Below are 25687 nucleotides of genomic sequence, written 5' to 3'. Positions count from 1 at the left end.
AGTACGTATTGTACAGGAATTAAATTTGGCAACTTGTGACCAGTCATCAAAAGTACTTTTGTGTTTTCTTAAATGATGATCTTAGAGGGATGAACAAAATACAAATATGTTGAATCGTGAGTCGGCCCACTGATTATTGATCTGCTGAGTTAAAAAGATTCAGGCTTTATCTTAGACTGTCCTGCCCCTACCCCAGATCCTACACTTAAAAATAGTGGGTTTGGGCATTTATTTTTTTTTTACCCTAAATCTTTAAAATGACTTCTTCTTCCCTAATCTTAATAACCCTATTTTCTCTAATCTGAAAAAATTGTTTCCTAACCCTAATCTTAAAAGATGGAATTGGGGCCCTGAAGTTAATCAATGATCCTCGGGGTCACACTTAAATTTTGATATGCACCTTATAGAAATATTGTTTAATAACCCCAATTTAAGCAAATAGATATAGGCTTGGGCGGCACGGTGGCGCTGTGGTAGCGCTGCTGCCTCGCAGTTTGGAGACCCGAGTTCGCTTCCCGGGTCCTCCCTGCGTGGAGTTTCCATGTTCTCCCCGTATCTGCGTGAGTTTCCTCTGGGCGCTCCGGTTTCCTCCCGCAATCCAAAGACATGCAGGTTAGGTGGATTGGCGATTCTAACTTGGCCCTAGTGTGTGCTTGGTGTGTGGGTGTGTTTGTGTGTGTCCTGCGGTGGGTTGGCACCCTGCCCAGGATTGGTTCCTGCCTTGTGCCCTGTGTTGGCTGGGTTTGGCTCCAGCAGACCCCTGTGTTCGGATTCAGCGGGTTAGAGAATGGGTGGATATAGGCTTTTAAATACTTTATTTACTGTACTTGGTTGTTCTTAAACTTGTTTAAAGATTTATGGGGTGTGATCAAAAAGTATGGTGAATGTTGATGCAGACAATTCAATGCCGGTTCTGACAGGTCCATCCTAGAGCCAAGTTTGTGATACGGTTCAACGTGTTTGGTACTGTCAGTCGTTTGTAAGCCACTGTTGAGTTCAAGTGTGTTCTTTAAGTTTGTCGTTAATATTGGATATCGAGCAATGCCTTAACATGAAATTCTGTTTCAAATTGCAAAAAGCTTAAGAAACCCATCAGATGTTAAAATGGTGACACTGCACCGACAATTACGACTGTTTACAAGTGGTTTGATCGATTTCAAAATGGCTGAAGACGAGAAAAGATCAGAAAGTCCGTAAACATCAATAACCGAGGAAAATGTTGAAGCGGTTTCATTCTTCATCATGACAACGCTCCTTGTCACACATCCTTTCTAGTACGACAAGTCTGTCGAATAAAAACATTACGCTGTATCTGCATCTACCTTGTTCGCCGGATCTGGCACCGTGCAACTTCTGGCTGTTCTCTACATTGAAAATGACCACGAAAGGCAAAAGATTTCAATCTATTGAGGACATCCAGGCAGCCATGACAGGCCAACTAAAGACACACTCGAAAGAAAACTTCCAGAACAGCTTTGCAAAGTGGCAGGAGCGTTGGGATAAGTGCATTCAAAGTGGAGGAGAGTATTTTGAGGGTGACTCATAGTTGTAAATCTTTTACTGCAATAAACATTTCTTTTTTAAAACATTCACTGTATTTTTTGACTGCGGTGGGTTGGCACCCTGCCCAGGATTGGTTCCTGCCTTGTGCCCTGTGTTGGCTGGGATTGGCTCCGGCAGACCCCCGTGACCCTATTCGGATTCAGCGGGTTAGAAAATGGATGGATGGATGTATTTTTTTGATCACACCTTTTTCTAGCTGTCTTAGTTTTGCACCTTTCAGTAAATAATAAACTTCCTACAGAACCTTAATATAAAAAACAAATAAGATATTTTTCATGAAGGTTTTATTAACAACATATTTCAGTTTTTTAAGGTTATTATATGCCTTTATATTTTAGTGATGGAATTGGATGGTGCCCAGGGTTTGTCTCCTGCCTTTTGCCCTGTGTTGGCTGGGATTGGCTCCAGCAGACTCCCGTGACACTGTAGCTGGGATATAGTGGGTTGGATAATGGTTGGAAGGAAGTGGATGGTCATAGATACTTTGGATAATGTTGGTGGGCCTCATTCTTGGCTTTATTGAGGTATGCAAGAGGGGGCCACTATCATTAACAGTATCATCTTCTTCTCTTCCCCCATTGTGAAGAAACTCCCCAGTGAGGGCACCTGACTCCGCCCCTTCCAGATCAACCCCCATAAAATCCTGAACATCCCGGAAGGAGGAGTCATTTCTGGCAACAGCGACCCACCGAATGGAGCTCCTCTATTGAAGTGACCTCGCTACCGCCTAACCAGCCTGACTATTTTGTTCTGAGTTTATTGGCTGTTTTGCGGGACATGCATGTCAAAGAGCGTTGATTTTTGTTTTGTGTTGGCCAATAAACGGGAGGATCCAGTTGGTGCCCCAAACTTTCATGAACCTATCATTCCAGCACCCAGCCACAAGGATTAATAAAGTCAGCTTTACCTTTTTCCCCTTTGATTCCTGCGGCCCCAGCCGTTCCTTTCAAACCTTGAATAGAAAACAGAAGAGAAACAAAAAAATGAAGTCATGGATGACCAATCTGTCAGAAGATTATTAGCAAGCCAAAAAAATACACCATAGGCAGCAATGCAATCATGGCAGCATTAAGGATACCAAATGAAAATTAAAAGCTAGTTAAATGGATGGCGAGTGGGTTTGCGCTACTGCGTCACAGATTCAGTGTTCTGGTTCATGTCCTTCAATCAGATGTTGTCTGCATGGAGTTTAAACATTTTCCTCATGTCTGCATACTGTAGGTTTTCCCCAGTACTCCTTGTCACACTTCTGAGATCATCTTCTGGGCTCGACTGGGGTAAGCAATACCACCCTGTGATGTTAACAGTATCTTCTCTTTCCCCTACAGCTCCTAGAAGTTCTGAGCTACAAATATCTGGGGGTTCACATAAACAACAAACTGGACTTATCTGACAACACAGTGGACCTGGACAAGAAGAGCCAGAGCTCAATGAACTTGTGATGTGAGCCAACAAGCTGCTGGAAATGTTCTACCAGTCCATAGTAGCCAGTGTGGTGTTCTATGCTGTGGTCTCCTGGGAAAGCGAACTGAACTCAAACGAAGCACAATGCCTGAACAAACGTCTCGGGAAAGCCTGTGCAATCACACGGCCAACCCTGGACACACTGGAAGCTATTGTGGAGAAGAAGATCGGTGGCAAAGTTGGGTGCCATTATGAAAAACCCCTTCCAGGAGGAGCTCTCTTGGAGCATTTTTAGCCACAGGCTCATTCCATCATGGTGTGCTAAGAAGCACCTCTGGTGGTCTTTTCTGCCATACTTTTAGCATGAAATTCAATGCTTCCATCCAATGTGCAGTACTTGTTATATTTATTTATCTACCACTAACGGCGCGCTGCACAGTAACGTGCAGTGAATACACTTGACTTATAGTTTTCATCCTCTTTCTCTGTACGTTTACCATTCGTTCGCTCAGAGGTTGATACACTTGCTGCATCCTGAGCAGCTCTTCTTTTCTCCACCCTAGCGGCCCGATTCTTCTCTTCATTCGTCGGCATCTTTTCACGTTAAAACTGATTAAGTCAGTGTTTGAGTTGCAATTTCTTAATACGTTTTCCTTAATTTTTCACTTAAGCTGGCACTTAAGTCTTCAAGCTGCCTCAAGAATGATTTAAGATATGAGGAGGTAGAGGAAGTGACGGCAAAGGTGGTAGGGACGAAAACCCTGCCCTGCAGTCGAGTGTTGATTCTACAATAAGATAAAATAAAAATAAAAAGAGGAATAACCTTGGAAGTCAATCAACCCGAAGTTGGATAGTAGACGTCACATAGTATATGTGTACCCAATTTCAGGTCAATAGGCCAAACGGTTTGTGAGCTACAGGTGATTTAAAATCCTGGACAGACAAACAGACAGCCACGGCTGCGTATTATATAAGAAGACTAGCTGAACCCCGTGGATCTGCTCGCGTAGTAGTGAAACAGGACAAAGTTTAAAAATCAATGAACAAACAAGTATCACTAGCTAAGTGGAGGCAAGGTATACTCCAACACGTGATGAGAGGTAGACCGACTTGAACGGAGGCTGGCGCATAAGTGAGGAAGGCCCCGTCCGGCTCCCCACTCCTGACGTCACGCTTCACCCTCCCCTCAGCCCTCAGCCTCTGATTATCGCGAACAATATGCTACTCGATTAGCACGAATAAATCGTTCCTGCAAGCGAACTATGATACTCATCACGATTGACAGAAGTCGCAAAATCAACTGGAATGTTCAAGCACATTCTAGAAAAAAACACGATCTAAATCCATTAAGTAGTTCTTGTGTGAAAAGCAGGCAGACATACAGACAGACATTGGATTTTTTATACACTATATATATATATATATATATATATATATATATATATATATATATATATATATATATATATATACAGATTTATCAATCGATCAATTATTGATTGGCTGTATTACCTGACCTGTGAGTCTGTTTTTTTGCTTTTTATGTTTTTGCTGTTGTATGCATTTCAGTTTCCCCACTGGATTAATAAAGTTTATCTAATCTAATGTAACCTAATCTACTGGATGATCATGAAGATGGAAAACTAAAAAGTGGATTACCTGCCTCTCCTTTAGCACCCTTGTCACCAGTTCTTCCTTGTGCTCCTGGGTTTCCTTAATGAAAATAAAATGTACTTGTTAAAAAAACTGGGCAAAATAAACTATAAATGCAGACATGTATAACACTAAACACAACACGTTCTTCTACCTGGAAGCCCATTGACACCAGTGTCTCCTTTGCTGCCTTTCAATCCGCTTGTCCCAGGAGGACCTGGAAGCCCATTTGCTCCATTTGTTCCAGGAGTACCTGCACATATCAAGCAGTCATTTGGTAAGTTTGGACTGGAAACAGTGAGCACAAACGTGATGTAGGAGGGGTGACCCAAAATGATTATAGAAATTGACAGTAATTACCTTTTAGTGACATTCAAAATACTCTCTTTGATATGCAACTACAAAAATGTCCCAGCACTTCTCCCATTTCTGTTAACTATTCCTGTACTTGTTACTCTGTCTAAAACCTCCAGCGTTTTTTCCCTGGATTTCCTTCATGACAGCAAATCTTCTGCCTTTCAGTCTCAATTTTAATTTTGAAAACAAAAAGAAGTCACATGGAGCGAGATCCGGTGAATACAACCACATTATTTTTGGTCGAAAACTCTTTGACTAATACCACGGTGTGTTGTCAGGGTGCAAAATAAGGTTTTGGATGCATCACTTCTCCAGATATTGTTTTACCTGTTGCTTCCCATATACACCTACAGCATTTCTGTGTAATGTTGCTGATTAACATCTGCCCATGGAGGACAAAATTCTTTAGGAGCAAGTTCGAAAATGTTGAAAAACGTGATCATCATTGATTCTCGAAAATGTGTCATGCTGCCTGGGAGAAACAGATTGCCCAAGACACATGCATGATTATAGAATAAACGCCAGAAACACGCATTCAATCGACTCAGCATGATGCCACTCGGCAGACTGACTAACCAGACCATAGGCGTATGATACCTAGTGGCATATTTGAGAGCTAAACCCTACTCCTGTGCTCTACTGACCGATTACAGGAATTTTTGGGTCCCTCCTTGTAAATGATGCATAGATAAGTAACTGTATTAAGTGCCATTATTAGTACTATTAGTAGTAGTAATTATTAGATACTTTCAGTCTATCTATCATATAGTTCCTTTCCTATTTTATTATTAATGAAACATCATGTGTTTCCTATTTATTTATGAAATGGTATCTTATCTCTCTATCGGTCTATGATACAGTGCCATTACTACTTACCTATTAAATAAAAATGCCTTTATTTTTTATCTAACAATTATATAGTGTCTTTATTAAATGTGATCATGTGCTATGTGACACTCAGGGTGCGTACAGCCTCCCTACCTGCAACAGACAGATGTGACATCCCAGTTCTGTGCCGCACACACCTTTATTTCACGTGGGGAAGCGCCTTTCCTTTGCTCTCCACTACATGGCACAGTACACATACCACCAACGATAATTCATAGTCCCTTCTTCTCTCTCCTTCTCTTTTCTTCTGCCGCCCCCCACTCCTTTCCCACTCTCTCTTCGTCCTCCTTCTCCTGATTCTGGCTCCTTGAATGGAGTGAGGCAGCCCCTTTTATAGGGCATTCGGAAGTGCTCCAGGTGCTCCCAAACCTTCTTTCAGCAGCACTTCTGGGTGTGGTGGAAGTGTTGCAGCCCAGGGTTCAGGAACTATCCAGGCACCTCCTGAAGGTGGCCACAAGTCCCAGCAGGGTTGAACTTCTAAGCTCCAAACCCGTGGTCCCACTGTAAGCCAGGAGAGTGGCCCCCTCTCATGTTCCGGAGGAGGTATTGCCCCAAGAATGCCCTCTCCCGGCATGGTGGTGCAGTGGTAGCGCTGCTACCTCGCAGTTAGGAGACCCGGGTTCGCTTCCCGGGACCTACCTGCGTGGAGTTTGCATGTTCTCCCTGTGTCAGCGTGGGTTTCCTCCGGGTACTCTGGTTTCCTCCCACAGTCCAAAGACATGCAGGTTAGGTGGATTGGCGATTCTAAATTGGCCCTAGTGTGTGCTTGCTGTGTTTGTGTGTGTCCTGCGGTGGGTTGGCACCCTGCCCAGGATTGGTTCCTGCCTTGTGCCCTGTGTTGGCTGGGATTGGCCCCAGCAGACCCCCGTGACCCTGTGTTCGGATTCAGCGGGTTAGAAGATGGATGGATGCCCTCTCCCCCAGTCCACACATTAGTGGGAAGAACCGGCCGTGGCCCCAGCTGCCACTTCAGTCTTTATTCAGTATGCTGCATAGTAATCTACTGATCTTAAATCATCATTCTTTCCCTGCACAGTGTTGTTCTTGTCTTTTGCCCAGGGATGCCAGGAAAGTCCATGGCCGTTGTATCGTTAAATGAATTAAGCGGGTCTAAACATGGATTAATAGAATTGCATTATGTTTAAAATGTTAATGAATGTTACCTTTTTCACCTGGTATGCCCAGTTCTCCTTTTGATCCTTTGATTCCAGGCAACCCTTATAAAAATATAAAAGTGGTTATGAATAAACTTGAAGTAAATAGAGAGCCACTAAAAACAGGCCTGGATAGATGTGTTAAATTTATTGGGTAATTATTTTCACTCCAAAACTATACGTGAATTGTATAAGAGTTTAGATGGGTGATTATGGATATATTTATATATCATAAGGTGATGCTCAGAAAATAAAATCAATTCATTTTAATATAAGGGATTGAAAATCTCTGAACACAAAATAGAAATATAATAAAGTTTAACACAGTAAACACAAAATAATATTTAGTAGAATTAAATAAAAAATAGAAATCAACATAATTTGTCGTTTTAAAAAACACAATATAACAATGATGTGTTTATTATAAATAATATTGCACAATTGAGAGATAACTAGGGACAGCACACAAACTGAAATTAACTGAGGAAAGCTGCGAAAATTACAAAGCCAAAAATCACACCCAAAACCTCAAAACCTAAACAATAATCACAAATGTTAAATCCTTAGAGTTGAGTGGAAAGACCACACACTTACTAAATTAAAAAAGAAAAAAAAAAAGAATAAAGTAAGAGGAGCTGTTCTTTTATTCCTTCTCTATGTGTTCTCAGTACATGTTAGATATGGAATATGGGGTTTTAGATCTCAAGGAAGGAATGTGATCTGTACATCAGTTCCTTCCTTTATGTAATATTTAAAAAGTTTAATTTTCTTCTTCTTCTTTCAGTTACTCCTATTAGGGGTCGCCATAGCGGATTATCTTCTTTCATACCTTCCTGTCCTCATCATCTTGCTCCGTCACACCCATCACCTGCATGTCCTCTCTCACCACATCCATAAACCTTCTCTTAGGCCTTCCTCTTCTCCTCTTACCTTTCAGCTCTATCTTTAACATCCTCCTCCCAATATACCCAGTCTCTCTCCTCTGCACATGTCCAAACCAACGCAATCTCGCCTCTCTGACTTTGTCTCCCAACTGTCCAACCTGAGCTGACCCTCAAATGTCCTCATTTCTAATCCTGTCCATCCTCGTCACCCCCAATGCAAATCTTAGCATCTTCAACTCTGCCACCTCCAGCTCTGTCTCCTGTGCCACCGTCTCCAGCCCATATAACATAGCTGGTCTCACTACCATCCTGTAGACCTTCCCTTTCACTCTTGCTGATACCCGTCTGTCACAAATCACTCCTGACGCTCTTCCCCACCCACTCCACCCTGCCTGCAATCTTTTCTTCACTTCTCCTCCACAATCCCCATTACTCTGTACTGTTGATCCCAAGTATTTAAACTCATCCACCTTTGCCAACTCTACTCCTTGCATCCTCACCATTCCAAAAAAAAAGTTGAATTTTAATAACATCTTATCATGACACCATTTTGTTTTTGAGTAAAGCGTCACTATTTTTTAGTGACCACACTGGCTGTTGCCACGACCATCCTTCCCAGAATCACACATAATGGAGCACCTGCATAAAGGGTGCCACATTCTACATTCTAATGCAGAACATCCAGTACTGGGTGTGGGTTCCTTTATTTTGATGTCTCTGTTTCTGGTTATTGTGGTGGGCTGGCGCACCGTCCAGGGTTTGTTTCCTGCCGTGCGCCCTGTGTTGGCTGGGATTGGCTCCAGCAGACCCCCGTGACCCTGTAGTTAGGATATAACAGGTTAGATAATGGGTGGATGGATAATGGATGGATGGATGTTTCTGGTTACAAAGAAATATTTTTCTGGATTTCTAGACTTTGATTTTTGGTTTGTAACTTATATTTGACACCTGATCGTTTGTATTTTCTGGTTAGGACCTTTGCCTGTAATTATTTGTAACCTAATCTAATCTCCTGTTCCTGTCAATTTAAAACCTCTAGTGTCTCGTGCTGAGTCAGTACAATTAGTGGTACTGTAATTATTTAGCACAAAATCAAAAGGGTAAAAACAACAAAGCAAATGAATAACAAAACAAAACAACAGAAAACCCAAAGGAAGGACTCGGCTAAATCCTAACTCTATTTGGCTTTTCAACCACCTTGAGGTTTGCAATTCCAAACTAACAAACTCAATTCTTTGTTAAACTGCCCCGCTTGAATCCGGTGTGCTGTTAGTGGAGTTTAACAAATACATGAAATGGCTGGGGTGCCCCAAGACAAGAACTTGGAACCAAATCTGTGTTACTCTACCAGCCTCACAAGACATCAACGGAACAGACTAAAAATTCTTGTTACTTTTTATTGTCTATTTGTGGTTTATGTCATGTTACGTACTGTTTTAATTAGTGAATAAACACTAACTGCTCAACGAACTATACTTGTAATGGGTGGGCTTAGACTTCTGCACAGTTTTTTATCAATAAGTAATTCAAGTCTCAAATGAAAGCTACCTGTTAAGCCTTTCACTCCCAGGTCTCCTTTATCTCCTCGTTCTCCTTTGATTCCAGGGGGTCCACGTTCTCCGTTTGATCCAATATTCCCAGAATAACCTGTCAAATAGAAAAGACAGCAGTGAATCAGAAAGCTATATATGGCTCCTGTTTTTGATGTCATGTTTAATTAAAAGAAATAATATCCAGAAACATATAATGTGCTAAAAATATTAGGAACATTTTTGAATGTTTTAATGACGTGCTTATGGTCTGTTAGGTGCAAAACATTCTTTAATTAACGTAACACAAGTTGACTAACACTAAGAGATTGTGAATTGAGGAAATAACAGCCCTGCTGCTTAAAAGAGCTGGGACGCTGTGCAAAATGTAAAAATGATGATATGCAAATCATGTAAATCCTATATTTAATTGAAAACCGTACAAAGACAACATAGTACACGTTCAAACTGAGAAATCTGATTATTATTTTTTTTAATATATGCTCATTTTGAATTTAAGGCTAACAACAAATTTTGAAAAGAAGTTGTCACAGGGGCCCGTTACCCACGTCTTCTTTTAACAACACCTTGTAAACGTTTGGGAACTGAGGAGACCAGCAGCTGAATTGAAGTCCAGTTCTTGCCTGATGTAGGATTTTAGCTGCTCAACTGTTCAGGGTCTCCTTTGTCGGATTTTCCGTTTCATAATGGGCCAAATATGTTCAATGGGTGACAGGTCTGGACTGTAGGCAGGCCCTTTATGGATTAAAGGCCAGAAGTCCACGTGACCAGCATCATCAAGTCCTTCCATGTGAATCCTGAATACCATGAGGACTGATTGAGGTCATTCATGTTAGGTAGATTGCCTAGAGCAGGGGTGTCAGACTCTAGGCCTGGAGGGCCGCAGTGGCTGCAGGTTTTTTATTCTAACCCTTCTCCTTAATCAACAAGCAGTTTTCACTCCTAATGAACTCCTTTTCCCTTCATTTTCATAGGCCTGTTTTTAAGGATTCAGTCCTCTGAATTGATTTGTTTCTTCATGAAATGGCAGCCAAGCAGAAATGAGATGTGAAACGAGTCAACAGATGAGCAGCTAAACAGGGATTTCAAACTCGAACCAATTTCACTCCAACCAATCTATTAATGAAAAGCTGATTCTTGCTGTTAATTAATTAAGCCAGTTATTTAATTTTGTGGTTTGTTGCTGCTCTCATTCTGCCACAGCAGACATTTCCAAAACTGTTTGGAATTTCTGTTCGTCAAACGTTTTGGCGAAGACACATGATATCCAATATGGTGTTCCACAAGGCTCTATCCTGGTTCCGCTGCTCTTCTCAATCTACATGCTTCCGTTAGGTCAGATTATCTCAGGGCACAACGTGAGCTACCAGAGCTATGCTGATGACACACAGCTGTACTTATCAATAGCTCCTGATGACCCCGATTCTCTTGATTCACTAACACAATGTCTGACTGGTATCTCAGAATGGATGAATAGTAATTTTCTCAAGTTAAATAAAGAGAAAACTGAAATTTTAGTGATCAGCAATAATGGATACAATGAGGCTATTAGAAATAAACTGGATACATTAGGATTAAAAGTCAAGACGGAGGTAAAAAGCTTAGGGGTGATTGTTGACTGTAATCTGAATTTTAAATCACATATTAATCAGATCATTAGGACAGCATTTTTTCACTTAAGAAACATAAGTAAAGTTAGACCTCTTATATCACTGAAAGATGCTGAGAAATTAGTTCACGCTTTGTTTTCAGTCGACTAGATTACTGTAACGCACTCCTCTCAGGACTACCCAAAAAAGATATAAATCGTTTGCAACGAGTGCAGAATGCAGCTGCTAGAATCCTAACTAGGAAAAGAAAATCAGAACACATCACACCAGTCTTAGCGTCACTACACTGGTTACCTGTGTCATTCAGAATTGACTTTAAAATTCTGCTTATGGTTTATAAAGCCTTAAATAATCTCGCCCCATCTTATATATCGGAATGTCTGACACCTTATATTCCAAATCGTAACCTCAGATCCTCAAATGAGTGTCTCCTTAGAATTCCAAGAACAAAACTTAAAAGAAGTGGTGAGGCGGGCCGCCTTCTGCTGTTATGCACCTAAAATCTGGAATAGCCTGCCAATAGGAATTCGCCAGGCTGATACAGTAGAGCACTTTAAAACACTGCTGAAAACACATTACTTTAACATGGCCTTTTTATAACTTCATTTTAATCTTAATTTAACTTAATCCTGATACTCTGTATGTTCAATTCATCATAACAACTATTCATGGTGGCTCTAAAATCGGTACTGACCCCTACTCTCTTTTCTGTTTCTTTTTCCGTTTCTTTGTGGTGGTGGCCTGCGCCACCTCCACCTACTCAAAGCTTCATGATGCTCCAACAATGATGGACGGATTAAAAGGAAGAAGTCTACGTGACCATCATCATCATCAAGCCCTTCCGTGAGAACCCTAAATCCAAAGAGGACTGTTTCATTTATGTTAGGTAGAATGCCCAGAGGGGACTGGGCGGTATCATGGTCTGGAATCCCTACAGATTTTATTTTTCTCCAGCCGTCTGGAGTTTTTGTTTTTCTGTCCCCCCTGGCCATTGAACCTTACTCTTATTCGATGTTAATGTTGATTTATTTTTTATAATTATGTCTTTCATTTTTCTATTCTTTAATATGTAAAGCACTTTGAGCTACTGTTTGTATGAAAATGTGCTATATAAAATAAAAATAAATGTTGTTGTTGGTGACCTGAGAGATCAGCCTTACTGAGACCTTCACTTTTCTTTATTTTCAGATATTGTGTGACGGGCACAGGGGAGCTGGTCATGTGGCAGCTTGTTTTGTGTCTCATTATTGTTTGGCTGCTAATTAAAGAAAAAGAGACAACTAAGGGGCCTGAGTCAAGTGAATTAAAACTAAAGCAAAAGAAGTTAATTAGCAGCAAAAACTGGTCACTAATGAAGAAGATGGTTAGAATGAAAACCTGCAGCCACTGCTGTGGCCTAGAGGGAACCGGGTGGTCTCATGGCCTCTGAACCCCTGCAGATTTTATTTTTTGTTCTCCAGCCGTCTGGTGTTTTTTTTGCTTTTGCTGTCCTCCCTGGCCATTGGACTTTACTTTTTTTTCTATGTTAATTAGTGTTTCCTAATTTTATTTATTATATATTTTTTCTTTATCTCTTTCTTCGTCCTGTAAAGCACTTTGAGCTCCATCATTTGTATGAAAATGTGCTACATAAATAAATGTTGTTGTTGACTCTTTTACTACAGAGTAATACCTACAGAATACGGTTTGGTGTTGTTTTGCTGAAATAAGCAAGGCCTTCTCTTGTCTGGATGGCAGCATATGTTGCTCCAAAACCTGTAGGCCTATATATTGGTCAGCATCAACGGCGCCTTCCCACATATACAAACTGCCCATGCCAGGAAAACACTATTGCACTCCCATGCCATCACAGATGCTGGATTTTGAATTGTGTGCTGATAACAAGCCGGATGGTTTCTCTCCTCTTTATTTGAAATGTTGATTTGTCAGACCGCTGGACAGATTTCCACTTCACCTCAGTCCATTTTAAATGAGCTCAGGCCCATAGAAGGTGGTGGTGTTTCTTGATCACGTTTATTTATGGTTTCTTCTTTGCATGGTTGAATTTTTAACTTGAATTTGTGAATGAAGCAACAAATTGTATTCATAGACAATGGTTTTCAGAAGTGTTCTTGAACTCCTGCAGTGATTTCCACTGTAGAATGGTGTCTGCTTTTAATGCAGTGAAGTCTTGAAGATCACCCAGTATTGGCTTTCAGCCTTCTCTGTGTACACAGATTTCCCCAATTTCTCTGAGTCTTGTTAATGTACTGTAAGTGATGAAATCTCTCATTTAGTTTGCAATTTTAAGTTAAGTATTCTTAAATTATTTCACTATTTACACGCGCAGTCTGTCAGAGAGTGGTGAGCCCCTCCCTGTCTTTTCTTCTGAGAGACTCCGCCTCTCTTGGATGCTCTTTTTTTTTTTTACCCAATCACGTGACTGGCCTGTTGTCAATTTACTTAATTAGCTGTGAGATGTTCCACCAGCTCTTTTTTCTTACCATTGTCCAACATTTCCAGTCTTTTGTGGTCCCATGTCCCAACGTTTTTGAAACGTAGTGCTGGGATCAAATTCACTCTGAGCGTATATTTTTCATGAAACAATACAATTTCTCAGTTTCAACATTTGATATGTTGTCTTTGTTATTTTTTCAATTAAATAAGGGTTTCAATGATGTGTAAATCATCACATTCTGTTTCTATTTGCTTTTGAATACCTAGGCATTGTATATAATGCCTAAAACTAGCCGGCAAAGTATGAAACGATTCATATTTCACACATTTCCTAGGCATAGTATGAAATGCATCTCCGATTTGCTTCGAATATCACGTGACTTTTAACGCGCGCCTCAGGCTTAGAATTTGTCAGTTGCACTTTGCCGTTTGTTCGGCAATTTTACTTACTTTAATTTGTTCAACAAAAAATTAGTTTTTTACTGTGCTCCATGAAAATGGAGGAGCAAGCTGTAGTGCTGGAGAAGGAGTCACGGTCTATAGACATGAAACAATGATTTGACAATGAACTGTCCGAAATTCGAGTTAATGCTGCAAAAAACATTTTAAAACAAGTATATGCGAGATCACAATTCACTTTATGCCCTAAGAACTTGCTTAGAATTGAACATATTCCTGACCATGAAATTCCTTTCCGGTCAGTTGCAATTGCTCAGTCCAGTGGAAGTGGCCAAGGATTCGTCAAACGTTTGTGTAAAACAAAGTGCCAAAATATGAAATGTCTTTGCGTGAAAAATGTAATGAAATGTAATTCAAAATGTCATTCAAGCTTACCATGTTGCAACAAGTAGGTTAATTTTAATTTCTTATTTTTTATATGAAAATTTTGTTTCCCTTAATAAGAAAGGCATACATTTTGTTTTGTACTCCTTTCATTTTTCTTTACGTATTTTGAATACATTTTTTTAATGGCACTCTCATTATTTTTTCAGAATAACATTTGTATTTTTGAGGAATGCACGTCATTTATATAATAGCCTTATCAGGACCTTTTTTCATACTTTGCCTAAATAGCATTTGTCATTCTATACAATGCCTAGGGAAAGTGTGTAATAATTCTCATATTTCATACAATGCCTAAAAACGCCGGGCATTATATACAATGCCTAGGTATTCTATAGAATGCCGGCTTTCCATACATTGCCGGTAACATATATAATGAATTATCTTATATTCAGACAGCTGTAAACGGCAACTCGTGTGATTTAGAGACAATGGCCGCCACTCTCGGTCTCATTTCCAGCATCTCCTCCATTTCTTTTATTTCTGGCCACTTTTGCGCTCCACCGATAAACTTAAAGTAGGAAAATCAGAAGGACATGTGGTTCATTACGTGTTTTATATCCACCTAAGTACAACACAGAATGGAAAACCATGATATTTTTTTCTCATTTTTACATCTGTAAAAGTTAACGTGACATTACCTCTTTCTCCCTTATCTCCCTTTATGCCAGCCACACCTTGTGCTCCTGTGGACCCTGTAAAAACAGCATTATTTATTAAAAATTATGAATAGAGAAACAAGACAACAACATTTTGAACATTTGTTTGAACTTTTTTTAATGATTTCCCCCCCTAACCAATAGGGGGCTACACTACCTGCATACGAGAACTTTTCACAGGAACTTACTTTCTTTGTGTCTTTCTACACCGGGGCATTTGCACACTAAGTGACTCAGCAGCTCAGGGCAGCAGTTGCCCTAGATGACCTCTCAAGGGGCATCTTCGTTTAACAGCTGCCATGCCTGAGCCTGAGAATATGAGATTGATGGATATAAACTTTAAAATGTGTGTGTGAAAAATCCTTTCCCTGTCCTTCTGGTGTTTAGATTCTTTTCTTCTGTAATTTGTCCTTTGATTTTTGGTTTCCAATTTCAGCTTAGTCCTTCTGATTGGTTTGATTTCTGGCTTTGACCTCAGCTTGTTTTGACTATGTTTATTGTCCAGTCTTATTCCTCAGTAAATATTTAGCCAGGTGTTATCTCTGACTTATGTCAACTATTATTTTATATAATATGTTTTGCTTTACTATATACTAGGGGGAACCCAAAAATGAGACTTGTTTGGCTGGAGGTCCATTAGTTCCGATGCTTGCCGTCAGATGCGCCTGCTAGACTGCCCTCTGCATCATTTGGCCAAGTGGCCTCCTTAGGGAAAGAAAGGTCTGTAAGGTCAGTGTAATTTTTTTTCTTGAGCTTCTGTTACTGTCTTTGTCGATTTTGTGATGGCAGACTTGAAAGAATAACGTGTTTGCATCAAGCAGAAGCTGCCACGATGCTTTGGGAGGCTTTCAAAGTAGAAGCTTTGAGCCAGGTAAGCAACTGCGTGATGCAGTGTGGAGAAAATGACCCGAATTGCGGTGATCAGGCGAGTGGCTTCTGCATCACTACAACGCATTGAGTGTGCAGCAGTTTCTCATAAAAAAAAAACGGGATGACGATGGTTCCCCCCTACTCCCCGGACCTTGCATCCTGCGATTTATTCTTATTTCCAAGAATGAGGAGGGACCTTAAAGGAAATTGTTTTCAAGATGTAGAGGAGGTCAAAAAGCAAATGATGGAGGCACTGAAGGCTATCACTTTGCAACAATGGAAAAAGTGGTGTGACAAGTGTATTGTGTCTCTGGGAGAGGGTGATTAAATTTTGGAAATGTTCAGAGAAATATACAATTTTTTTCAAAAAACATTCTCGATATTTTTAGGTTCCCCCTCGCATTTTGTATATTGAATGTTGATTATCATTTACTTCGATCCTTATGTGTGGTTAATTATGTGTTGTCACGCATGCACGTCAGAGGGTCACCTTCCAAGTTCTTGCTTAGGTATGTGATACCAACCTAAGCTGAGAGGGGACGCTACCTGTGCTAACTACCTTCTCTTCCTTTTGTTTCAAAGCACAGAAAGACCATCCAGAAAGGGCAACTAACCCCACTTCTTCTAGTACCTGTGCTATAAAAACGAGACAGCGTGTAAGGAGGCATCACTTATGGCTTAAGAGACCCAAGGAGAGGAGCTCCACAGTTGGACAGAGAGTTGTTGTTCAAAGCCTTTGATTAACCCAATTGCTAAAAGACAACCTTGTTGGGTGTAAAACTTTCCTATATGCCATAGAGCATTATTTTTCTTTAAATTCCTATAAGTAAACGGGTACAGCTGGGTTGGCACCCCAATATTTTGCAGTTCTACCAGCCTGTTATTATTCGGATGACCACAGTATCCTGTACATTTAAAATTAAGATTTCATTTTGTCTTTCTAATGAAAAAATCCCTCTTGAGGACAAGAAAGTATAAAGTATGTTCTAATTTTGGGTAATGACTTTAAGCTGGGGCGGCGGCATGTTGGCGCAGTAGTAGTTATTCTACTTCACTGTAAGGAGACCAGGGTGTGTGTCCTGGGTCCTCACTCCGGGAGTTTGCATGTTCTCCACATGTCTGTGTGGGTTTCCTCCTGGTGCTCCAGTTTCTTCTCACTGTCCGAAGACATGCAGGTTTGTTGAACTGGTGATGGTAAATTGGCCCCAGTTTGTGATGTGTGTGTGTGTGTGTGTGTGTGTGATCACCCTGCAATGGGCTGGCACCCTGTCTGGGGTTTGATCCTGTGTTGTGCCCTATGCCAGCTGGAATAAGCTCCAAGGCCAATAACCCCTGGCGAACCAGGAGTGAATTAAGCAAGTTAGAAAATGACATGGCTTCAGGCTGGTTTTACCTAACAACTGTCATATTTCAACACAAAAGAGACGTAAATGTGATTACCAGCAATCTTGGGCCTTAATTCTTAAACAAGAACACATAAGGGTTATAAACAAACTATAAAAAGTAGATTTTAGAAGTGAAACTGGCAGGTGGGATAGACATTTTAAGGTATTGCAAGAATGTTACGATTGGATGACAAAAATAAAAAATGGAAAGTGACATTTGTTCACTTGGTGCAAGTGGATGTATAGGAAATAGCTTAGTACTGGTTAAAAGAAAATGTTCTGCTACTAAATCAAGCTTCCCTTATTGATGTCAACATTTTTTAGGGCAAAAATAACTGTTTAACTCCTGAACCCAAGGAATAATGGGAAATAGCAACTTCTGCCTCATTGTCAAGTTCCTGTTTAAACTCATGGGCTTCATAAATACGCTGTCAGAAATAACAGCCAGTTTTATTGTCAGCATCTTATAGATTTTCACAACCACATGCTTCCCAGCAGAAGATTCAACATATTAAATATGGAACACACCATTTCTTCTTTACAAATTAGAAACTTTCTAAGAAACAGTCTGCCTAACTTCTCAAAGCTTTTGTCAATACCTACGTTTGTACAGTGCATCCGGAAAGTATTCACAGCGCATCACTTTTTCCACATTTTGTTATGTTACAGCCTGTGTTGAGCACAGTGGCCTCCATCATCCGTAAGTGGAAGAAGTTCGAAACCACCAGGAGTCTTCCTAGAACTGGCCAGCCATCTAAACTGAGCAATCGGGGGAGAAGGGCCTTTGTCAGGGAGGTGACCAAGAACCCGATGGTCACTCTGTCAGAGCTCCAGAGGTCCTCTGTGGAGAGAGGAGAACCTTCCAGAAGGACAACCATCTCTGCAGCAAACCACCAATCAAGCCTGTATGGTAGAGTGGCCAGACGGAAGCCAGTCCTTAGTAAAAGGCACATGGCAGCCCGCCTGGAGTTTGTCAAAAGGCACCTGAAGGACTCTCAGACCATGAGAAACAAACTTCTCTGGTCTGATGAGACAAAGATTGAACTCTTTGGTGTGAATGCCAGGCGTCACGTTTGGAGGAAACCAGGCACTGCTCATCACCAGGCCAATACCATCCTTACAGTGAAGCATGGTTGTGGCAGCATCATGCTGTGGGGATGTTTTTCGGTGGCAGGATCTGGGAGACTAGTCAGGATAAAGGGAAAGATGACTGCAGCAATGTACAGAGACATCCTGGATGAAAACCTGCTCCAGAGCGCTCTTGACCTCAGACTGGGGCGACGGTTCATCTTTCAGCAGGACAACGACCCTAAGCACACAACCAAGATATCAAAGGAGTGGCTTCAGGACAACTCTGTGAATGTCCTTGAGTGGCCCAGCCAGAGCCCAGACTTGAATCCGATTGAACATCTCTGGAGAGATCTTAAAATGGCTGTGCACCGACGCTTCTCATCCAACCTGATGGAGCTTGAGAGGTGCTGCAAAGAGGAATGGGCCAAACTGGCCAAGGATAGGTGTGCCAAGCTTGTGGCATCATATTCAAAAAGACTTGAGGCTGGAATTGCTGCCAAAGGTGCATCGACAAAGTATTGAGCAAAGGCTGTGAATACTTATGTACATGGGATTTCTCAGTTTTTTATTTTTAATAAATTTACAAAAACCTCAAGTAAACTTTTTTCATGTTGTCATTATGGGGTGTTGTGTGTAGAATTCTAAAGGAAAAAAATTGAATTTAAGCCATTTTGGAATAAGGCTGTAACATAACAAAATGTGGAAAAAGTGATACGCCGTGAATACTTTCTTAATGCACTGTATGTATTTACTCAGTCATGAGAAGAATTTCGGTAGAACTTCTATACTTTATCAACTAATTTCACCATGTGAACCTATAGTCGGTCTTAAGAAATGTTGGGAAACGGAACTCTAAATCAATATACTGTAATAATAATAATAATAATAATAATAATAATAATAATAATAATAATAATAATTCATTTTATTTATAAGGCACTTTACATTTGTAGTAAACCTCAAAGTCACTCAGTCAGTCAGTCAGCCATTATCCTAACACAGGGTCATGGGGGTCTGCTGGAGCCAATCCCAGCCAACACAGGGCACAAGGTAGGAAACAAACCCCTGGGCAGGGCGCCTAAACCTCAAAGTGCTGCATAAAACAACTTAAACAAAGACACAACAAGATAAAAATAAAGATAAAACAATAATTAGAAGCAATTTTGTTAATATGCTTTCCTAAATAGCAAAGTCTTTAACTGTTTTATAAAACAGCCCACCATCTGCTGTGTTCTCAGGTTCTCTGGTAGGGCATTCCGGAGCTGTGGAGCAGCAACTGCAAAGGCTCGGTCAACTATTGTGCGAAGTTTGGTCATGGGGGGGGGCGAAGGTTTTTGCAAGATGGAGGTTTCTTGCAGTGGATTGTAATATAAGAAGTTCCTTAAGATATTGTGGAGTATTTCCATGGATACACTGGTGAGTAAACAAACAGAATTTGTATTCGATACGGAGGTGAATGAAGTGACCAAAGGATTGGTGAAATATGTTCATATTTCCGCACCCTCTTTAGGATCCTTGCAGCACTATTTTGGATTAGTTGGCGCTTTTGAAGGGTCTTGCTGGGGATCCTGATGAGGAGTGCATTAAAATAAGGAGGAGGAGACAAAGGCATGAACCAGCTTTTCAACATCACAGAGAGAAAGGCAGGGACGGAGTTTGGCTATGTTTCGAAGATGAAGGAATGCAATTTAACAGAGGTGGTGGACATGTGTATCAAATGACAGATGGGAGTCTAATTTGACACCCAAATTAGTAACAGAATTGATGAAAGTAATGGTATGGCCAGAAAAGCAAATAGAATTTACAGAGGAACGAAATGGATGGGGCGTACCAATTAAAAGAGCTTCTGTTTTGGTGCTGTTCAACTTAAGAAAGTTCTTGGACATCCAGGCCTTAATCTCATCCAAGCAGGAGGAAAGGGTTGATGGAAGTGTAAAAGAAGTCGAATCCAGTCTCACATAGAGCTGCTTATCATCGGCATAGCAATGGGATGAAACTCCATGTCTGCGGATGATGTGACCCAGGGTTAGCATATAGATATTACAAAGGGTCGGCCCAAGGACTGATCCTTGTGGGACCCCACAAGTGACAGTGTGGGTACGAGATTTATCATCCGCTAAAGGCCATATACTCAGCCCTATCTGTAAGATAGGACTCGAACCACTCCAAAGGAATGCCAGAAAGTCCAATTATATCGTGAAGATGATGGAGGAGAACATTATGATCTACCGTATCAAATACAGCCGTGAGATCCAGAAGAATAAGGTGTGATGGAGAGCCCTGGTCAACAGCCATCAGGAGGTCATTGGTGAGTCTGACCAGGGCTGTCTCTGTACTGTGGGAAGATCGGAAACCAGATTGAATTTTTTGATGTGATCCTGAAGCTGAACCAAAATCTCAGGTAAGGAATGACAGTCAATCATTCAATGTGTACTGTAAAGCAAGGAGCAATTCAACTTCGATTAGACTAATTCTTATTATATCAGAGACTGGACACTAACTGTGACTGTGATGTCCTCAAGCACTGGCCTCGCTAGGTCATATGTTTTGGGTTTGTCCTAAAATAAGCTAACCAGAAAACGCTGGGTTCACAATTATTCTTAATTTATTTAACCTCCTTAGCATTAGACCCAAGTGTTACTCGGGCTGCTAAAAGCTCTAGTCCTGAGAGTCAACAGTTTTGCTGAAGTGTTAGATCTGAGGATTACTTGAGTTGTAAATGTTAAAAACAGCATTAGTCCTGAGGGTTAACTAGGCGATGGTATAGGCATGTCATGTGTAAGCGTTAGGCCTGAGCGTTAGCTGAGCAAAGGTATGCACACCTTCTCTTCTCACATATAGGAATGACTAGTAATAATGGTGTCTCGTAAGAAATGTTTTTCAGCAGCCTCGATGTTGCACGTTCTTGAGAGTAATACAAGCAATGATTTTGAGGAGCCTTGTGGTGTAGCGGGTCTACGGCTCGAAATGAAAGGCCAGTTTTTAAATAATACATTTGGCCATGTCAGTCTCAGTAGGTGCAATTGTGCAGCCGCGGGGAGCTGATGAGGTAATTGGGGCGAGTCGAACCTGCACGTGAGGGTGCGATCGTTCTCTATTGCTTAATCGGCTTCATGCTGTGCATGATTGAGGCACTGCGCCCACGGAGCCATATAAGTACGGACCGGCACTGGAGAAAGGGAGGAAAAAAAAGAGAGAGGCTTAGAGAACGAGAGTAGCAGTGGGGGTGAATGAGAGGACAAGCCAGCCAGATTAACGAGAGAGGTCAGCGTGGTCAGGGGTCCCGTGTGTAGTGAAGGATCGCCACTCGAGGGACGGATCTCGCCCACTGAATGTGAGGAGTGGATTCAATCGAAGTGGAGATCCGAGGGACGACTGCGTGTACGAGAAGGAAGATGGGAAGACAACCGACCACGAGCGATCTGGCAGATGTCAGGGGTGGCAGCCAAGATGGGGGTCGGTAGTGTGAGGACTGCGGTGGCTGAAGTCTCTCCAGGTGAGCGAGCCATGGGTGAGTTGGAGTGACAGGGAAGGAGCTGTGCTTGGCTGGTTTGCACCAATGACGGCTGCAGGTTTTTATTCTCGTGTTTTAGCCTTGTTCAAAATATTTGGGATTATTTATTAACATTTTGAAGCAGTGCACTTTCACTATGGACAGTGTTTGCAATTGTTTTTTGTTTTAATAAAGCCACTTGCACCTTTTCCACCATCCCCTTGCTCAGTTTGGTTTGTCCCCATTAGACCACCTCATTCGGTTACATTACTGACCATGTTGGGTTCAAGGGGCTCCTAAGTCTGGAAGATGGAGCATGGAGAAGGACCTGCACCATAATGCCGAAGTGAATCGGTCTTCAGGCAGTGAAATGGAAACGGACAGTGAAACCAAAAAACGATTCTGATGAATCTGAAAGTGTTGCTCGTGTCACTCACACATATGCAAATGTGATGTTTAAAAGCTGATCAGTCTGGAAAGAAAATCCGCAAGGAATCGCGCTACTATTATCCCGACTGTGATGATGGATTGTGTATTTCACTATGCTGCAAGATATACCACACCAAACACGTTTTGCAGTATGTACCATATTTGCATTATTATTATTATTATTATTATTTGTATCATTATTATACTTTTTTTTATACTAAGTATTTTGCACATTTCACATTTCACAGAAAGATTAGCTTTAATAAAAATGTCATTTTCAAGCCAAAAAATGCAATGCTTTTTACATGATTTTTCGAGAAAAAACACTAATGAGGTTAATAAAACTGACAAAGTAACAGTGGATGGGATTGGCCTATGTCATGATAAACGCATTAGGACTCCCCACACTACATTTTTTATTTCACCCACCTTCCAAAACTGAATGAGAAAGCTATACCTTGTATTATCTACAACCAGTAATGGCGCACTGCACGATAACGTGTAGTGAATCCACTTGACTTGAGCATTCCTGGTTTTCATCCTCTTCCTCTGTACGTTTATCATTCGTTTGCTTAGAGGTTGATGCGCCTGCTGCTACCTGAGCAGCTCTTCTTTTCTCCACCCTAGCGGTCTGCTCCTTCTCTTCTTTCGTTGGCATCTTTTCACATTAAAACGGATTAAGTCAGTGTTTGTGTTGCGATTACTTAGTACGTTTTTCTTAATTCTTCACTTAAGCTGGCACTTAAGTCTTCAATCTGCCTCAAGAATGATTTAAGATGTGAAGAGGTAGGGGAAGTGACGGTAAGACTGGTAGGGATGAAGCCCTCTAGCTATCTGCCTCAAAAATGGTTTGAGAGATGTAGAGGTAGGGGAAGTGATGGCGAAGCTGGTAGGGATGAGAAGGACGCCCGTACACATGTGCCGCATGGCCGCCCTACTGCCAAGAGCTGATTCGACAACAAAATAAAATAAAAACAAAAAGAGGAATAAAAATGATCACCCCGAAAGCGGATAGTAGACGTCACATAGTATATGTGTACCATATTTCAGGTCAGTTGTTCAAACGGTTTGCGAGCTACAAGTGATTTAAAATCCTGGACAGACAAATGAACAGCCATGGTAGAGTATTATATAAGAAGACTAGAAAAGTAATCACATTTTCTGGTGCAAATATTTTTCAGAAATTTGACAAGAATTTATTAATTTGTCCTGAAATGAGCCTGCCAGGCAACTGTCTTTATTTTGTTATTTTCCGGTGTTTAATTATATGTGTATGTAGTTTATATTGAGCTCTCTTTAAAGATCAAACTCTAAACTGGTCAGGGATTGGGTAGCCTATCATCTCGTCTCTAATTGGCTCTCTCTCTCTCTCACACCACTTCACCCCCTAATGGCTCATGTGTGGTGAGCCTACTGGTGCAAAAAATGACTGTCGTCATGTCATCCAGTTGGATGCTACACATTAGGGGTGACTGAAGTGGCTTTCCACTCCCTATGAATAAGCGCTTTGAGTAGTGAGAAAAGCACTATATACATGTAAATAATAATAATTATTATTAAGGTGTATTATTATTATTATTACCATGCTTATTTTAACTTCATCTGTTTGTTGTATGGTACAAAGCTTGTAATCGATAGTTAATCCACTTCCTGTTGTCCAAATGACTTGAAATTTTCCACACTTACTCATTTCTGATGTCAATACACGAATCAATGATCAGTTTCACTAATTGATCAATTAATCCATGTTAATTAAGAAATAAAATTTTCATATGAAGAATAGTTCTAGATTTCACCAATAGATGGTGCTAGTAACGGATAGAAATATTAAAGGAAGTGTTAAAATATTGATTACAAAATTATACTAAAACAGACCTAAGACTAACAAGTTGAAAATAATATATACAGTGGTACCTCAGTATATGTCCGCTTTGGAATAAGTCCAACTTGGTATACGTCCTGTTTGGACATGAAAAATTTTGCTTGGCATATGACCTTTGTTTGGAATACGACTCGCGTGTTAGAACATCGCCTTGTTTACCTCTCTCGAGACAAAGCCACGACTGCCCACCTGTGTCAGTACGGCAGTTGCCAGCATTCAGTGAACAACCCGCGCTATAACTCTCTGTGAATTGTCACGTGATTTTGTGTTTTTTCGTGTAAATTTGAATTGATTGTTGAAAGGTATGAAGGTGGCATGCGTATCCGGGACTTGGCTGCTGCATACCGTATGCCGAGAATGACGGTATGTACGATTGTGAAAAACAAAGATGTTTTTAATAAGGTTAAATTTACATTTATTTCATCTTATTGCTTTTATATTTATGTATTTTAGTATTAAGCAATGTATAATATGCCAATAACAATAGGATTTATTTTCATTGGAACGGATTAATCATGTTACCTTTATTTCTTATGGGAAAAATTTGTTTTGTATACGTTCTGTTTGGTATAAGTCAAAGGATCTAGAACAGATTTAGGACGTTCACCGAGGTACCACTATATATATATATATATATATATATATATATATATATATATATATATATATATATATATATATATATATATATATATAAATGCTTTTTAAAAACCACACTTATATTAAGTTAAAAAGTGTACTAAAAAGTAAATAATAAGTCTCTCATCATCAATCAACATTCAAAAAACACTTCTTAAAAGCACCCACCTTTTATTTAAAGAGTGATATATACTCGTCCCTTTTATAGGACTGTGTATTTCAACAATAATGTTTTAAAAATCCAAATAACTTTACAGATCTTCATTGTAAAGGGTTTAAACAATGTTTTCCATGCATGTTCAATTAACCATAATCAATGAATTAACATGCACCTGTGGAATGGTCGTTCAGACCTTAACAGCTTACAGAAAGTAGGCATTTAAGGTCACAGTTCTAAAAGCAGGACACTAAAGAGACTTGTCTACCGACTGTGAAAGATGCCCAGGGTCCCTGCTCATCTGCGTGAACGTGCATTAGGCATGCTGCAGGGAGGCATGAGGACTGCTGAATAAATTGCCATGTCCGCACTGTGAGACGCCTAAGACAGCGCTACAGGGAGACAGGAAGGACAGCTGATCGTCCTCGCAGTGGAAGAGCCCGGATCTCAATCCCATTGAGCACGTCTGGGACCTGTTGGATCGCAGGGTGAGGGCTAGGGCCATTCCCCCCAGAAATGTCCAGGAACTTGCAGGTGCCTTGGTGGAAGAGTGGGGTAACATCTCACAGCAAGAACTGACAAATCTGGTCCAGTCCATGAGGAGGAGATGCACTGCAGTACTTCAAGCAGCTGGTGGCCACACCACATACTGACTGGTACTTTTGATTTTGAGCCTCCCTTCATTCAGGGACACATTGTGAAACATTTTTAGTTTATGTCTTATGGTGTTGACTCTTTTAGTGTTCATACAAATATTTAC

The 25687-nt window shown here is 40.7% G+C and overlaps 1 protein-coding gene across 1 annotated transcript in view; it reads right to left on the bottom strand.

The window, feature by feature from the left end:
• marco (macrophage receptor with collagenous structure) overlaps positions 1-25687 on the bottom strand; it is a 96721-nt gene that overhangs the window by 21368 nt on the left and 49666 nt on the right. Inside the window, exons 15-20 of the mRNA XM_039755411.1 lie at positions 14984-15037; positions 9452-9550; positions 7029-7082; positions 4775-4873; positions 4627-4680; positions 2471-2515 (exon numbers count right to left, since the gene is read on the bottom strand). Coding sequence (XP_039611345.1) covers positions 2471-2515; positions 4627-4680; positions 4775-4873; positions 7029-7082; positions 9452-9550; positions 14984-15037 — 405 coding nt within the window. The remainder of the gene's footprint in view (positions 1-2470; positions 2516-4626; positions 4681-4774; positions 4874-7028; positions 7083-9451; positions 9551-14983; positions 15038-25687) is intronic.

Source organism: Polypterus senegalus, chromosome 6, assembly GCF_016835505.1.
Source record: "Polypterus senegalus isolate Bchr_013 chromosome 6, ASM1683550v1, whole genome shotgun sequence".
NCBI lineage: Eukaryota > Metazoa > Chordata > Cladistia > Polypteriformes > Polypteridae > Polypterus > Polypterus senegalus.
The sequence above is the reverse complement of the archived record's forward strand: the minus strand, read 5'-3'. Positions and strand labels throughout refer to the sequence as shown.